The following is a 15,314-nucleotide window of genomic DNA, read 5'->3' on the forward strand; positions in this document are numbered from 1 at the left end:
GGATTTCTGATATTCAGACTTCTAACAGCTTAATACTGTCATTCCATATTTTATGACCACTGAATACTATGAACAAATGGAATTCAGTGTGAAGGAAAGGTGCAAACAGGGGGGAGCCAAGCTCTCTTCAGTGGTGGTCAGTGCCAGGACGAGGCAATGGGCACAAACTGAAACAGAGGAGGTTCCCTCTGGAGGTTGCCTCTGAATTGCTCATCAGGAAGCAATTCTTCAGTGTGCGAGTGACTGAGCACTAGCACAGGTTGCCCAGAGAGGCTGTGGAGTCTTGGAGACACCCAAAAGCCACCTGGCCATGGTCCTGGGCAGCATGCTCTGGGTGTCCTGGCTTGAGCAGGAGTAGGACCATATGACCTCCAGAGGTCCCTTTCAACCCCAGCCATTCTGTGATTAGCGTACTAATTCTAGAAATAAGCTTATAGGATTAAATGGATGCTCCCTGTCCCTGGCAAGAAAACCTTTTGCTATTTCAGTTAAAAGTTCTAGAGGCAAGGAATACTTTTCAATGTAATTAATACATGGTATAATGAAATTCTTAAAGATCAGCCTGTAGAACCTCTGAAACTATAGAGGCTTGTCATTGATCAGGTAAATGATAGAAATATTTGTAATAAGAATGAAAAGATTTTGAGAAAATAATTTCTCTAGTGTTGGTGGTCTTCTGTTCATGAAATTCACCATTATCACAATTTACTCAGGATGGTAAGTTTGCATCAGTCTACTGTGCAACTCCTTTCCTTCATAGTATGCAAATCAAATACAATAGATGGTTTGTGTTCATTAGGAAGAATTAAGATTAAGTTCCGTAAATAACATTTTCATTAGAGAATTACGATAGGTTTTGCCAATAGTTCAAAAAGGTAGATATCAAGTAAATGAGGGAAGAGAGAGAAATCTGTGCCAAGTATCAGGACCTATAATATTCTGTTCTTACGAAGGAAATCTTTAGTTTGTTGATTGAACTCTTAATCAACATTCATTGTTTCCATTACAAATCAAAAACTCTATAGAACATGTAAGTGAAGTACAAAAAGAAATGATAGAACAACACATCTTACTTTGGCTTTTTGTACTATCATTCTGTCTAATTTTAATCTGAGATGTTGCTGTAACTTTTGTAAGAAAAACCTGTTTTCTTTTGTTTCTTAACAAACTGTTACTGAACTAAGATTTATTTTTATGATGTTTCTGATGCTTGCTGCTGTTTCCAGCTGTGAAAGCAATTTTGTTTACTTTTAGAGCAAGAGTTATTTGCAGGTATCATCACTAACAATACAGGTAGATCCTGATTGTAATGAGTTGAGGTATTCAAATCTCTCTTTTTTTTTTTAATCAGTTGACTACATTAAGAATTTTGTTTATTCACATGTTATTTTGTATAAATATACTTTTTTTTTTGGCAGGTAAAAAAAGTTATTGTTTATTTGGGTAGAGACAAAACAATGCAACTGCTGGAAGAGCTAGTGAGTGAACTTCAGCTTACGGATCCTGTCAGTTCAGGAGTCACCCACATGGATAATCCACCATATTACCGCATTACTTCCAGCTATAAAATCCCCTCTGTCACTTCAGGTGAGAATTAAGCTATTACTGCTATCAATGATAAATATGTTATAATCAATCAGTTAAAATATTGGAGTTTAAATATCTGTAAATATTTAGTAGGAATACAATGTTCTGTTTCTAAAAGTAAGTTACAGTAGAAAGTCTATTTTAGAAGGTCTGTGGTACAAATCTACAAGATTTGCGTTTTTTGCTGTATCCAGGGTTCTCATTAAAGAACATCTGATAATCTCACAAGGAATAGGCTTGTATCAGTGTATATGTTAGACTTTGCATTCAGATCTTGCACTGTTTACCCTCAATATATAATATACTCTCAATAATACCCTAATACGCTTTTATGTCCATTCATCTAAACAGAGACAATTTACATCACTTTAAATCCATATAAACTAATGTTAGACAAGCTACATCCATAGAAATGTATTTGAGGATGTTTAAGTGAGTTTATTTAGGACAATTTATTTAGAAATAATTAACAATTAACATGTAATAGGTAAATCATCCAAAAATATCTCTGAGAATATAAAAAGTGTCTATCACATGCATCAGTTCAAGACCATGCTGAGAAATACATGGAAAAGCTGTATGGTTTTGGTGAAGCATCTTTCTAAGTGAGCCCCAAAAGTCTTGGATGTGAAGGTATCTAAGCAAGGCTGAAGCTTTTGTGCTGCAGAGCTGCCAATATTCTGGAGCAGCCTGCAGCTATCACCTATAGGGCGGTTATCTGGATCGTAAGGTGGGTACATTGACACTTGTTCATGGAAGTGTTTAAACAGTGTAAAAAAATCATGGGGCACTTGCACTGAAGTGTATATTGAGAACAGCAAAATGTGGAGAGGTTGCAAAATTATTTCCAATTATGGTCATCTATTACGTGTGATGCTTGCAAGTTTCTCTTCAAAAAAGATTGATGCAACTTTCACTGCATGCTGCTGATAGATTTTAATCCCTAATCTGTTTGTCATTTGAATCAATTGCATACCAAAGTCCAAGTGCATTTTACAGATGAATAGAATATAGCATAAAGGAAAGAAAGAGTTATCTGGATCCTGCTTTGAAAACAAGCATTTCTACTTAATTTACATTGAAGACTCAAAGATTCCTGGAATTAATTCTTTTATTTTTTTTCCTGTTAGTGAATTTATGGTAGCAGTTCAGAATCTTCTAGTCTAAACAACATTTTTTTCTCCCATGTGAAAGTGGTTTCTGCTGCTCATTTTGTATTTGTTGCTATAGCGCATGCGTGGTTGTGGCTCTTCGTATGGACAAGTAAATAAGGGTCACTGTGTATTGCTTAAGACTGCTTTTCTTTTTTATTCATTTATCAATCTCTTTCTTTGTCCATAATTCATAGGTACCACTTCTAGTAGCAATACAATGGTGGCTCCCACAGATGGCAACCCTGACAGTAAACATATAAAAGACAGTATTGAAGAGAAGTAAGTATCTCCTCAAAAAGCAGTTACTAGTTGAATTACAAGAATTCCTGGTAGCTGCTATAAATAGCATGTCTGTGGCTTTAGGTATGTCTACGCCGCATGTGTGTAAACTGTGTGAGTACAATCTGTTTTTAGAATGGGGAATCTATTTGGGATTAACATGGGCAGCCTTAATTGTAATTTGAACTTTAAAACCTTTACAGGAAGCTGAATAAAATAAGGTACCAATCCAGGTCAGGCTTTGCATTGCTTTGGCTCTATTGTTGAAGATGTCTAAATTAGTTACTTATTACACTGGATTGTGTATGTTTACATGAGAGAGATTATATTGTAGGTGAGTATGGATATGTTGAAGGCAAATGTTACCGTTTTAGTAACATAGCCAATTCATAGATGGGTTTCCTAGCTCACAAGAAATCAGCAGTTCCCATGTTTTGATAGCCAGTTTATTCTCCCATTTACAATATTTGAATCTCTGCTATGTGTAGCAAGATCCCTTGCAGCTAGCTAAGAAACAGATGCCTTCCTCTCTAATTTTTGAGGTTCTTTAGAGTCATCTTTTGGAGAAACTTCTCAAACAGTGGTACTGGTGTGAGGATGGTGGAAGGCAAAAAGCTGACGTGGAATTAGTCAGGGCGTGGACTCAAAATCGCCTATGGGCTTGCTCTCATTGTGTGTTCAATGTGACTAGCCAACTTTACAGCCAAAGAAGATTCTATAATTAGCATGACAAAACATGCACACAGAAAAATATGCATACAGGCCATTGCTCTATAGTAGCTGTGATGTGGTAGGTTACAAATCAGCTTATTTTGTGATGATTTGTTTCTGAACCTTATTAAATATTTCTAGAGGAAATACAAAAATAATTGTATTTCTGTACTTATATACTTTCCCATTGGAATGTTTTTTCTTCTCTAGGACCATTATATAAATATATTTATACTAGTAAGTATATTGACAGAAACATATGCAATACTTCAATTCTTCAATTAAATATACTTGAATTAAAATAAATTGCTTTTTAAGAAGATGGAAATAAATTATAAAAGATTCTAAATCTGTGATGTCATCCAGAATTTGGCCTAGCAAGGTACAGACAGGTATTTGGCTGCTTTGAGGCCTGGAGATGAAGAAGCTTTTAAAGTAATGAACGCAGTTTTCAAAGTCCATGCAAGTTTTGGCATCTGTTGTATTGTTGTCAAAGACCTCCCTTGGCTCCCTTTTTGATACAATATACTGTGTATATCTTGGACTTGCAAAGAGGAGGGAATTATAACTATAAATAGTTAGAAACTATAAATAGATAGAAACTATATCAAAACAACTTGGAAATTGTGCTTTTGCTCTCATTTCTCTGACTTTGTTCTAGTTTATCAGATTAATGAAGTAAGACAATCCTGGACTGTATGTATATTTATTTCTGCGCCAGATTATAGAATCAGATCAAATGATCAGTTCATTATTACTGAGAAGAATGTATAATGGTAAAACATATTAATATATCTAAATGTAAGTGGAATGTTCTAACAGAAATACAATTTGTACTAGATTACCTCCTTGAATCCTCTTTATAGCACTGCTGCAGGAGGTCTTATACAACTGAGATATTTTGCCATCTTATTATATAATAGTCCTTATAAGATCAAATATTTTTGCATAACAGTGTTGTTGATATACAGTTTTCCTAAGAGACTCAGAATGATTATTTTTTATTACAGCATGTCAGTTATTAGTGCTGTTTTATTTGTTCCTGCAGCTATGTACATCTAGACATCTACAGCGGGTTGAACAGTAACTTAAACCGCCAGCACCACAGACTAGAATCTCGCTACAGCAGCAGCTCTGGAGGATCATATGAAGAGGAAAAAAGTAATATTTTAATTTAAATTTATTTCTATGTGTAGAAAATAGAACTTTTAAAAATTAATACTTTTGCTGGAGGTTGTAAAACATGAGGAAATAGGTAATATCAGTGACAAATAATGAGGCTTTTGCATGAATCCTTTAAAAAATTATTACATTCCCCAGCCTTATTTCTGCTGTTGAAATCTAGCATACATTTGATTTACAATAGCAAGTGCAAGGAAGATACCATGCTTTCTTTAATTCCCTTGTCCTCTAGAATGAGTTTTGAACATCATCCCAAGTGAAGCAGTTTCACTTCATTTTCTTTGCCACTACCAACACCAAAGACAGGTTAAGCTGAAGAAACAGAAGACAGACTAGCAGGAGGAAAAACAGATGAATGAGAAAAAGATGATAGAAAAGGAAAAAAAATATATAAAATTAGTAATTATTCTTTTAAACAATAGCAGTATTTGTCCTGTTGAAAAAAAAACATACAAAATTTTCAAAGAATCTTAGGAAAAGAAAATACAGCAGAGAAGAAGGATATTGTGTTGTATGTGCAATTAATTTTCAAACTTGTTTTAATTCATTAATTTATTTTTTTGTGATCTATGATCTGTTTTTTTTCCTGAGGTACAGGGGTAAAGAAAGTAGTTAAAATCTCTTCTGAAACTCCTCCTATTTTTGGAGGCCTTTTTTTTTTAAACACAGGCTTATTAACTGGCTGCTGTTTTACCACAGCAATCCAAATTATCATTGCCCAAAAGCTTTGCATGTCAGTATAGTGTGTCACATGTTTTATTGGAGCAACAATGTCCAGTATTAATCCAAATGTCCTCTTTAATAACTGAGTCTGTATAGACCACAAAGCTTAGAATGAATATGGTCATTCTTACTGCCACATTCAAAGACATGGAACATAGTGTCCTCTGTAGAGCTTGTTGTAAAGGCTGGACATGGCGACGTAGATTTGCTAAAGTTTTATAGCTTTTTGTCACTTTCGGGTTAGTAACAGGTTGGTGGACATTCTAGGTAGGCAGTGTATTTATTATTGCTTGCAAGAACAGTGTCTAATATCATAGTCATGGTCATTTTTATTTTTTGCTGGCTAATTATGGTAGCAAGGCTGGGTATGCTGAAGCAGATGATAATTCAAATGTTCTGTCAGTGAGAAGTTTGTCACCTCCAGTCAAGAAGGTGATAATGAGCTGATACATGTGTGAACTTCTGAAACATCTGTAGCCAGGCTTCCGAAAGGGCAACTGGTAGAATCACTGTCAGACTGAAGAGTTGAGGCAGTCTCCTTTCTGTTTCTGCCCTTAATAGATTGTTCTGAAATATAACATGTCTCATTTAAAAACAGAAGAATATTTTGCATGTGTAACACAATGTACTCTCATACTGTCATACAAAATAACTGATGCGTTTCTTCAAGGACTTTTGAAACACTCTTAATCAAAAACTAATTGTTTTTCTTTGTCTTCTTGAAAAATGTACTGATTTCTAAGCCAGTGACTTTTATTCAAGCACTGAGATGCTAAAAAAATGGCAAGTTCTGAGTTACCACATATATCAGGCCTGTAGGAAATGTAGGACTGATGTATTTTTGCTAGTGAGCTCTATAAAGAGACGCTCTTGAGAAATATATCCTTAGCCTGTAATAAAATGCAACTCTTCCAAACAAGTTATGTACTGTCCTGGGACCCAGCCTTAACTTTCTATCTTACATCAGGTTTCAATTTCAAGGAAATTCTACTAGATAACTTTGCTTTTTGTTCCTTATGCGCATCCATCACGTTTATGAACTTACTCAACAAAATCTTACTCTGCACATATAAGTTATGTGTTTGGCTTCTGTAGAATCATCCTTAATTGTCCTACTGCTGTTTACAGCTGTTTTTTTTGTTGTCGTTCAGCTTGTTAAGAATTTTAAAATATTTCTTTAGAAGACTATGTAATACAGAAATGGATTATTTCTGTATCGTATAACAGTCTTTAGTTGTCTATATAATACAGAAATACATGCTTTGTTTGCATTCACTTTTATTTTTCTGGTTTAATTATCTGTTGTGTTAGGTGATTCAATGCCTCTGTATTCAAACTGGCGGTTGAAGGTGATGGAGCACAATCAAGGAGAGCCTCTACCATTTCCACCTACTGGAGGTTGCTGGTCACCACTTGTGGATTACTTGCCTGAAACTTCTCCTCCGGGCATGTCTCTTCACAGGTAACTGGTTTAACAGCTGTTAGCAATATTGTTAAATAACTGTTTAATAGTAACAATGCATTACTTTTTAATTTGCATTGTACAAATATAATAATTTAAACATAGCAGATTAAAGGTAGTCAATTTAAATATAATAGATATAGTACTGTTATTTTCTTTGGTTTTACTTATTTAGTAGTTTAACATTTTAAAGCCTTTAAATTTGTAAGACTGGAGTTTTTCTGTCTTCATTGTGCGCGTACATATTTCCCTTAATCCAGGTGGGTTGACGTTTATGGGCTTGAAAGAACACTGTTAAGTAGCTTATTAAGCTTTTTGTAGCTCTTTATAAAGGTTGTATGTTATGTTATTCTAACAGATTTATTTTTGTTTTTAGATGCAATATAGCAGTGATCCTTCTGACTGACTTGATAGTTGACCACAGTGTGAAGGTAGAATGGGGAGGATACTTGCATCTTTTGCTTCATGCAATTTTTATAGGTAACTAAATTCTTATAGAAATATCTCTAGTTACTTAGAAACAGTAGCTATTTACATAGCTGTTCTTTTACACACTGGAATTACTGTTTCCAGTTGTATTTAAATCTCTTACTATTTACAAACACAGCTTTAGGACAGAACTCAGAAATGACCACCGTGTTATTAAATAATGCAGATTTATATAAAGGTGTTATGACCTGAATATTTGAAAGTTCACTTTCAAAAAATAAAAACAATATTCCTTTTTGTTTTGAAAAAGAATTTGCCTAAATATCTTTCAGCTTAATTAATATGAATATAATTAAAGAAGGTTTTGTAGCCATTCAAAAGCACTTTCTGATGGAGCCACATTTCCCACATTTTCTGTGTAGAAGACAAAATGAAATTCAACTTTTTATTTTTTCTGTTTATCTTTTTAGTAGTTATATTTAAACACTGAAAAAACATCTAAGGGAAGATGAAAGAACTAAATTCTGTAGCTAGCAGGAATCCTGTGTTCACTTAGTGAATTATGTGTCTGTTGTTTGGTGAAGTATAACATACCAGTTTGAATACTGCTATATTTTAATAGTTGAATTATATGTGCCCTCTGCTTTTAATAAAACTTTTCCATTTTCCTTTTTTGGTAGGTTTTGACCACTGTCACCCTGAAGTCTATGAGCATTGTAAACGACTGCTTTTGCATCTTCTGATAGTGATGGGATCCAGTAGTAATGTCCAGTCTGTTGCCTCTGTCCTGCTCAGAAACAGAGAGTTCAATGAATCCAGGGTGCTTACTGTTAAGCAAACTACACATCTAGATTATACTTTTACAGGTATGCTTTAGGCTTGTTAAAATTACATGGAAATGTAATTTTCTTGTAGGCATTATTAAGATCTCTGTTATTTCTAATATTTTTTTCTGGAGCCCTTGGAAAATGTATTTTGTTTCAACCCTGTCTGACTGATTAAAATGCCTTTCTTCAGATTTTAATTAAATCAAAACAAGTACAGTTCATGTTAGCACTTTGTGCCTAGTCATAAGAGCTGGGAGCTCAGCTGAACAATTGTATAGTAATAGAAAAAACAAAGGAAACTAAATTTTGGATCTGTAGTAGAGCAGTTTTTATGATGCCCTTGAAAATTAAAACAAACAAACAAACAACAACAAAAAAAAACACAAGAATTTACATTTCTTGTGCACAGGATCTTTGAATTTCTGACATTAGTCTGTTGTCATTGTTTAATAGGCTATGAATTTCTTATTCTTTTCAAAGAATATTCTTGTTCAAAAGAAATCTTACTCAAAGGAATATTCTTTTGAGGTCCTGCATTTTAATATTCACCTCAGTGTTACATTATTGCAATGATACAGGAAGTTATGTATTTTATATGTAACTGTGAAGGTAATAGTTGTGAGCCTATTGTAGTTTCTATAAAAAAGTGAGAGTTCATATTGCTGAAACGTAGTATTTCATCTTATTTCAGTAGGTGGCAGCATATTACTATACATTCAGCTTGTTTCTATTCTGTTCAAATCAGAGGTGATTTTGTCACTAATCAAAAAACGTGCATCTTTTTCTGCATTTGATATTCATGATAATGAGGACTTAAAAAGTGAACGTAGCGGAGAAATTATTTTACGTAAACCTATTAACGGAACTTTATCAATGTTCCTGTACAACCGTTCTATTCCTAATCTTTGCAGTTTTGAGTAAAACTGTCTAAACATGACAGGATATTTTGCTGTTGTTGTTAGAACAAAAATATCTGATAGGAACTGGAATGAGATCATTATCAATTATTTCCAGCTGGGGATTAAAATGAGGTGATTACAAGTATGCATGCCTAGCATGCGGCAAAGCAAGCTGATAAAAAATTTTTCTTTGAACCAGGTAATGCCTCAATCCAAACCATGCAGCTCTATAGATGAAAATTTTTTGGTGGCTATCAGCAAGTCTCAAGTTTATGTACAGTTGTTACAGTCAAATATTCATGACTCTTTTCCTTTGTCAGTTTGCTTCCTGCCAGCAACTCATAGATTTAGGCATAATAGGAGTTGCTTTAGTTGCATTTTACAGGCACACAATTCTTCTGATGGAGAGAAAATCTTACAGAAACATCATCTGGAAGCAGTTTATATCATTTGTCTCAACTTACTACGATGAGATACCTCACTGAGCTGCCATTTCACCATATTACCAATACAAAAAATCAAACAGAATGCAGTGATTTTTAAAGAGGGATCTGCCTGTTCCTTATTAAAGGTCCAGTCATGCCAAGTCTTGCATATTGATTGATTTCATTTGAAATTATTTCATCCATGAATTTATTCTCATTACATTTGCTAAATTATTGATTTTTAGAGAGCTATTTTTTCTTTTTATTAATTTAATATTGAATTGTCAACTTAAGAGCTCATAATAATCTTTTTTTTATTTCAGCAGGTGTTCATGATTTTATACCAGATTACCAGCCCTCCCCAATGACAGACTCAGGGCTTAGTTCAAGTTCTACCTCTTCTAGCATCAGTTTAGGAAATACAAGTGCTGCCATGTCTCATCTGCACACCACCATCCTCAATGAGGTTGACATTTCAGTAGAGCAGGATGAAAAAGTGAAAACTCTCATAGAATTCATTACCTCAAGGTAAGATTTCAATTTTTATTTTTGTCAAGAAAAATGTTTTATCATCACTAAGAATATCAAGACTAACCCTGAAGTGTTAGGACTAGAATACAGAAAGATGATTAGGAAATTGCAAGATTTGTATGGAGGTTATGGATTATCTAATAGAAGAAATCTGGCTACTTGGAAAAAACAAGGCGGGGGGATTAGTGGCAAGGAACATCTGTAAAACAAGCAACACTTGTGCAGTTCGTGTGATAGTTTATAGAAGGCTTTCAAGGTTGTGTCAATCTGAAATCCAGCTTGCTTAATCAGAATTTATGAAAAACATGCCAACAAAAAAAGCTTTACATGGTCCTAGGATTTGAATAGTGTGGTGTATTGATGCGAAGAAAATGGTAAGAAAGAAGGTTGATTTATGAAGTGTATAATGGTAGTAGCTGTAACTGTGTCTTTGTTAGCTAACTAAATGTTAACTAACAAAGAGTATCTCTTCCTAAATTTACAATGTTGCTTCAGTTACACTTGATATCTTGCTTTTACCTTGCCTTGCCTTCATGTGTATTGTATGATATTGAACAGTTAGTTGTCAAACTTCTTTCCAGTTTGTGTCAGTAGTTCTAAATGGTGTCATTTATATGGTAGATAGCAGATTTTTTTGCAGTTATGTAGGGTAAAAATAACATTTCAATAATATTAATGACAAAGGCTATGTTTTATGTTCTATCATATTTGCTTTGTTTTTATATTTTTAGGAAAAGAGGGCCACTCTGGAATCATGAAGATGTTTCGGCCAAGAACCCTAATATAAAGAGTGCTGAACAGTTAACTGTGTTTTTAAAGCATGTGGTAGCTATATTTAAACAGTCTAGCTCAGGTATGTTTGAAAACGCTTGATGTATCATAGAATATTTGAGTCATTGAACTATATGAATTTTTTCAAGGACTTTAAGTTTACAGATGATTTATAAAATCACATTTATAGCTACCTGCTTTTAAATAATAGAGATTTTTCTTGTGTGTTGCACATTACAATTCATGCATCAGATGAATCTGTTGCATCATATTTAAATATAATATTCCAGAAATGAGATAAAATATCTTATTAATTGTGGACATTTAACATTCAAATCATAAATGTTCTACTCTCTGCAAGGATCTCAAGTGTTAAGTATTGTGGAGTAGAGTTCATGTCTGGAAAGATTTTTCATAGGGGTATTCCTAAAGAAAACAGTAGGAGGTGAGCATATTTTAAAGTTAGGAATGACTTTTACAATTATACTGTCTATGAAATGCAAGTTCTTTTTTTTCTTTTTTTTTCTCTTTTTTTTTCTCTTTTTTTTTTTTTCCCCATGAAATGTTGTGCTATTTGAGTATTATTTGCTTTCATAGTAGGATTTCAATTGGAACACCGTCTCAGTGAAGTTGCTTTGCAAACTGCGCTTTCGTGTTCCTCTCGACATTATGCTGGGAGGTCCTTTCAGATCTTCAGGGCTCTGAAGCAGCCTCTTACTGCATCTACACTTTCTGATGTTCTCTCCAGATTAGTAGAAACTGTTGGAGATGCAGGGGAAGAAGCTCAGGTATTTGAATTTTTCCTCTTATTTTTTTAGAAAGGTGAATATGCCTAAATGACATACTTATGCTGTTATTTTAATGATAGCAAAATTTAAAATCATTTTGGATTCAGTTGCTTTTATTTTTAAATAAAGATACTTTATATATCAGAGAAGTTTTAGTCATGACACTTTCTGAATTCTCACTTAATGAAATGAGACTAGCCATGCACATTTTCTTCTAGAGCCATAAAAAATTTCAAACAGTTTGATACATCTGTTTCCCGAAAACACCATATCTTTCCTAGTTAGGGATTCCTGAGATCAGCCATATAAAAAATAATTTAGTTGTTTTACTAGGGACTTAACCTGATAAGTGCTAAAACCACCTGGTGGCATGTTAGACCTAAAGAATTAGATCTAACCTTACAACCAAGGATAAGGCCATCCTTAAAAATAATGCAAGTCAGAGTGGATTTTACTTTATTTTATTTATTTATTTATTTTGTATTTAGGAATAAATGAAAGGTCTTATCATTTTACTTGTTTTCCTCTGTCTTGAAGCTATGGCCAATTTGAGCTCTGTCTTCAAGGTTACATTCTAAATGAAGCATGAGAATAATAATTTAGTTACTGATGCTGATTTTATATTTTTATATCACTGTTTGATAGATGTTTTGTGATTTTCCTTGTGTATACTGCATAATTTATAATGACCTGTGGCTTTCCGCAGGGTTTTGTCATAGAACTGCTTCTGACTTTAGAGTCTGCAATTGATACGCTGGCTGAAACCATGAAGCATTACGATCTTCTTTCTGCCCTTTCTCAGTAAGTTCTTTTACTAGTCAAGCTGCATTATACATTTCTACATATTTAATTTTTTAAAGATCTGTATTACATATGTATATGTAATATATAATATGTAATGTAATTTATTATTTGCAGAATAGTTGTATCCTGATAGCAGAGTTACTTAGAATAGTTGTATCCTGATAGCAGAGTTACTTTCTCATTTATGATATTTTTAGCTTTCTGCCACAAGCAAAACTCATAAGAATCTAGATATTCTGAAAAGATCTCTGCTGTCTGTTCAAATCACCCTCTTGGTTCAAAAAACACCTTATGGCTTTTATTTTGAAATGTTGTCATTAGTTCTGAAATTTGTCAAAAATAAGAGCACTGTGAGTAGTTTTAGGACTTTGGTTTTTTTTTCTTTTCAATCAGGCCTTACTGACCTTGATTAAAAGATCATCTTTTACATGCTTTAGGTTAATATTCCTGACTTTACTGAATTGCTTTGTAAAATAGTAAAAAAAAAATTTACTATTTTGTGATCGTAATCAATGTATTTTGTAGCACACATAATGGGATGCTATAGTTTTGTTCTTATGCTGTAAAAATATTATAGCATACAGAGAAGTTTTCTCTTTAGGTTATTTTCATGTATTGTAATACTTTTCCAGTGATGAAGCAGAGTATTCACTAAGTTGTCTATGCATGTGATTGTTGTCAAATCTTTTTCATTTCTTTTTCTAAACTGTAATGTTTTATTTTAGAACCTCGTACCATGATTCTGTAATGGGAAACAAGTACGCAGCTAATAGGAAAAGCACTGGACAGATAAATCTGAGCACAAGTCCCATTAATAGTGGCAGTTGTTTGGGATACTACAGCAATGCAAGGAGTAATTCTTTGAGACTGAATTTAATCAGTGAGCGGAGAGGTGACCGTCGACGGAGCAACACACTGGATATAATGGATGGAAGGATAAATCATGGTGGAAGTTTGGCCAGGACTAGAAGCCTTTCCTCCCTGAGAGAGGGAGGAATGTATGATGTGCAGCCCACTACTGATCCTGTCAATCTGATGGCCACCATATTTTGGATTGCAACTTCGTTGCTAGAGTCAGATTATGAGTATGAATACCTTTTGGCTCTCAAGCTACTCAACAAGCTTCTTATTCACTTGCCTCTGGATAAATCAGAGAGTCGAGAAAAGATAGAAAAGGTCCAGAACAAACTGAAATGGAATAACTTTCCAGGCCTTCAGCAGCTCTTCCTAAAAGGCTTTACTTCAGCATCCACACAAGAAATGACAGTTCATCTCCTGAGTAAACTCATCACAATTTCCAGGCATGCTTTGGTGGATCCTTCTCAGTTAGCAGGTACCTTTAGTAATTATATTTGTAATGAAAACGTATTTTTTCCTCAAATGATGTGCAATCAAAATTGGTAGCAGTTATGTATTTGCCTTAAAAAGCACCCTTCAGTTAAATCAATTTTGTAGTTGTCGATATTGCAATGTTAGGTAGGGGGAATACATTACAGACTATGGTTATCTGCCAAGAAATACTGCACAAAAACTTTAAGTATTGATCATTAACTTACTTCAGACTTGCTGACAACGACGTTTAAAGAGTATCTTTATTAATTTCATGATCTTGTGCTAAACAGCTTGATTAGTACTATGTGAAAAATTTGTATGTTTTAGAAACAACGTTACTGTACTGCTTTAAGCTGTCACATTTCTTGATAGTTTTGCTTAAGTGGTCCATTGATGACTTTGTTTCATACTATGCATATGTGTATACACACTTATAGATACACAAACATTTGTATTATACATACATACACACTTAGGTACGTGTGTATATTTATTTATATATTTGTTTGAATGTACGTGTATTGTACTCTAAGGGTACTTAAGTATCAGAAAGCCATGATACATATACTTTACATTAAATTAAGTCATGTTAAAGTTGTTAGGGCTCATATAACTGTGTTTATGTATGTGTTTAGGATTTCCCCTAAACATCTTGTGCCTACTTCCTCATCTGATCCAACATTTTGATAACCCAACTCAATTCTGTAAAGAAACAGCTGACAGGATAGCAAAGGTATGTAAAATGATTCTTGCAGAGTATCCAGGAGTTCACTTTTATTACCAGCACTAGTTCTGTATTTTTCAACTTCCTTATGTAGAATTTATACGTGATTATATTAGACATACAGAGATAACTAAAATATCTTATTTTGAAACTGTGACCCAGTCCTCATTTATATAGTTGGGTTTCATATTAGCACATGGGTTTCTCTCTGCCACTGAGAAAACATACTTAGATTTTTTTTCTGTCAACTTTAGAGGTAAGGAATGTATTTACCTGTTATCAGTGATATCAGTTACTTTTTCTTACCTGTCTGGTTTTGCAGCTTGTAATGCTAAATGTAAACTAAATCAATTCTTAAGCATACTTCCTAATTTATTTGTGATAAGGAAAAAATCCTTATGTTTCAGACTTGCAGGTAGGAAGAAAAGGTTCTCTTTCTATCCCTTGTACACCGTAGCTAACCTCGGAATATTTTCTTTGCTTAATGAACTGCAGTGTCTGTTACAGCAGTTCAAAATGCACACTAGCAATGTCCAGCCAGGCTGGGGTAGTGCTGGTCTGACAGCCTGAATTTTAAGGAAAAATGTGGAAAGGGGAATAAGAAAGTGCTGTCTGTCATAGGAAATGCAAACACAGACCTCTGGCTTCCCAAATTGTGATACATATATCACTTAATAGTGTGCAGG

The 15,314-nt window shown here is 33.9% G+C and overlaps 1 protein-coding gene across 11 annotated transcripts in view; it reads left to right on the top strand.

Annotated features, from left to right (window-relative positions):
• The window catches only part of FRYL (FRY like transcription coactivator), a 176,231-nt gene that overhangs the window by 127,218 nt on the left and 33,699 nt on the right, over nucleotides 1–15,314 (top strand). For 6 of the 11 annotated variants that reach the window (XM_072037629.1, XM_027457109.3, XM_021268343.4 and 3 more), the window contains 12 exons: nucleotides 1,419–1,587; nucleotides 2,936–3,020; nucleotides 4,780–4,892; nucleotides 6,948–7,098; nucleotides 7,475–7,578; nucleotides 8,208–8,393; nucleotides 10,002–10,206; nucleotides 10,941–11,062; nucleotides 11,578–11,768; nucleotides 12,475–12,569; nucleotides 13,298–13,905; nucleotides 14,540–14,637. In XM_072037629.1, the coding sequence (XP_071893730.1) occupies nucleotides 1,419–1,587; nucleotides 2,936–3,020; nucleotides 4,780–4,892; nucleotides 6,948–7,098; nucleotides 7,475–7,578; nucleotides 8,208–8,393; nucleotides 10,002–10,206; nucleotides 10,941–11,062; nucleotides 11,578–11,768; nucleotides 12,475–12,569; nucleotides 13,298–13,905; nucleotides 14,540–14,637 (2,127 nt within the window). The remainder of the gene's footprint in view (nucleotides 1–1,418; nucleotides 1,588–2,935; nucleotides 3,021–4,779; nucleotides 4,893–6,947; nucleotides 7,099–7,474; nucleotides 7,579–8,207; nucleotides 8,394–10,001; nucleotides 10,207–10,940; nucleotides 11,063–11,577; nucleotides 11,769–12,474; nucleotides 12,570–13,297; nucleotides 13,906–14,539; nucleotides 14,638–15,314) is intronic. The other 5 variants (XM_027457111.3, XM_027457121.3, XM_038178835.2 and 2 more) reach the window with 3 other exon arrangements.

This window comes from Anas platyrhynchos, chromosome 4 (assembly GCF_047663525.1).
Source record: "Anas platyrhynchos isolate ZD024472 breed Pekin duck chromosome 4, IASCAAS_PekinDuck_T2T, whole genome shotgun sequence".
NCBI lineage: Eukaryota > Metazoa > Chordata > Aves > Anseriformes > Anatidae > Anas > Anas platyrhynchos.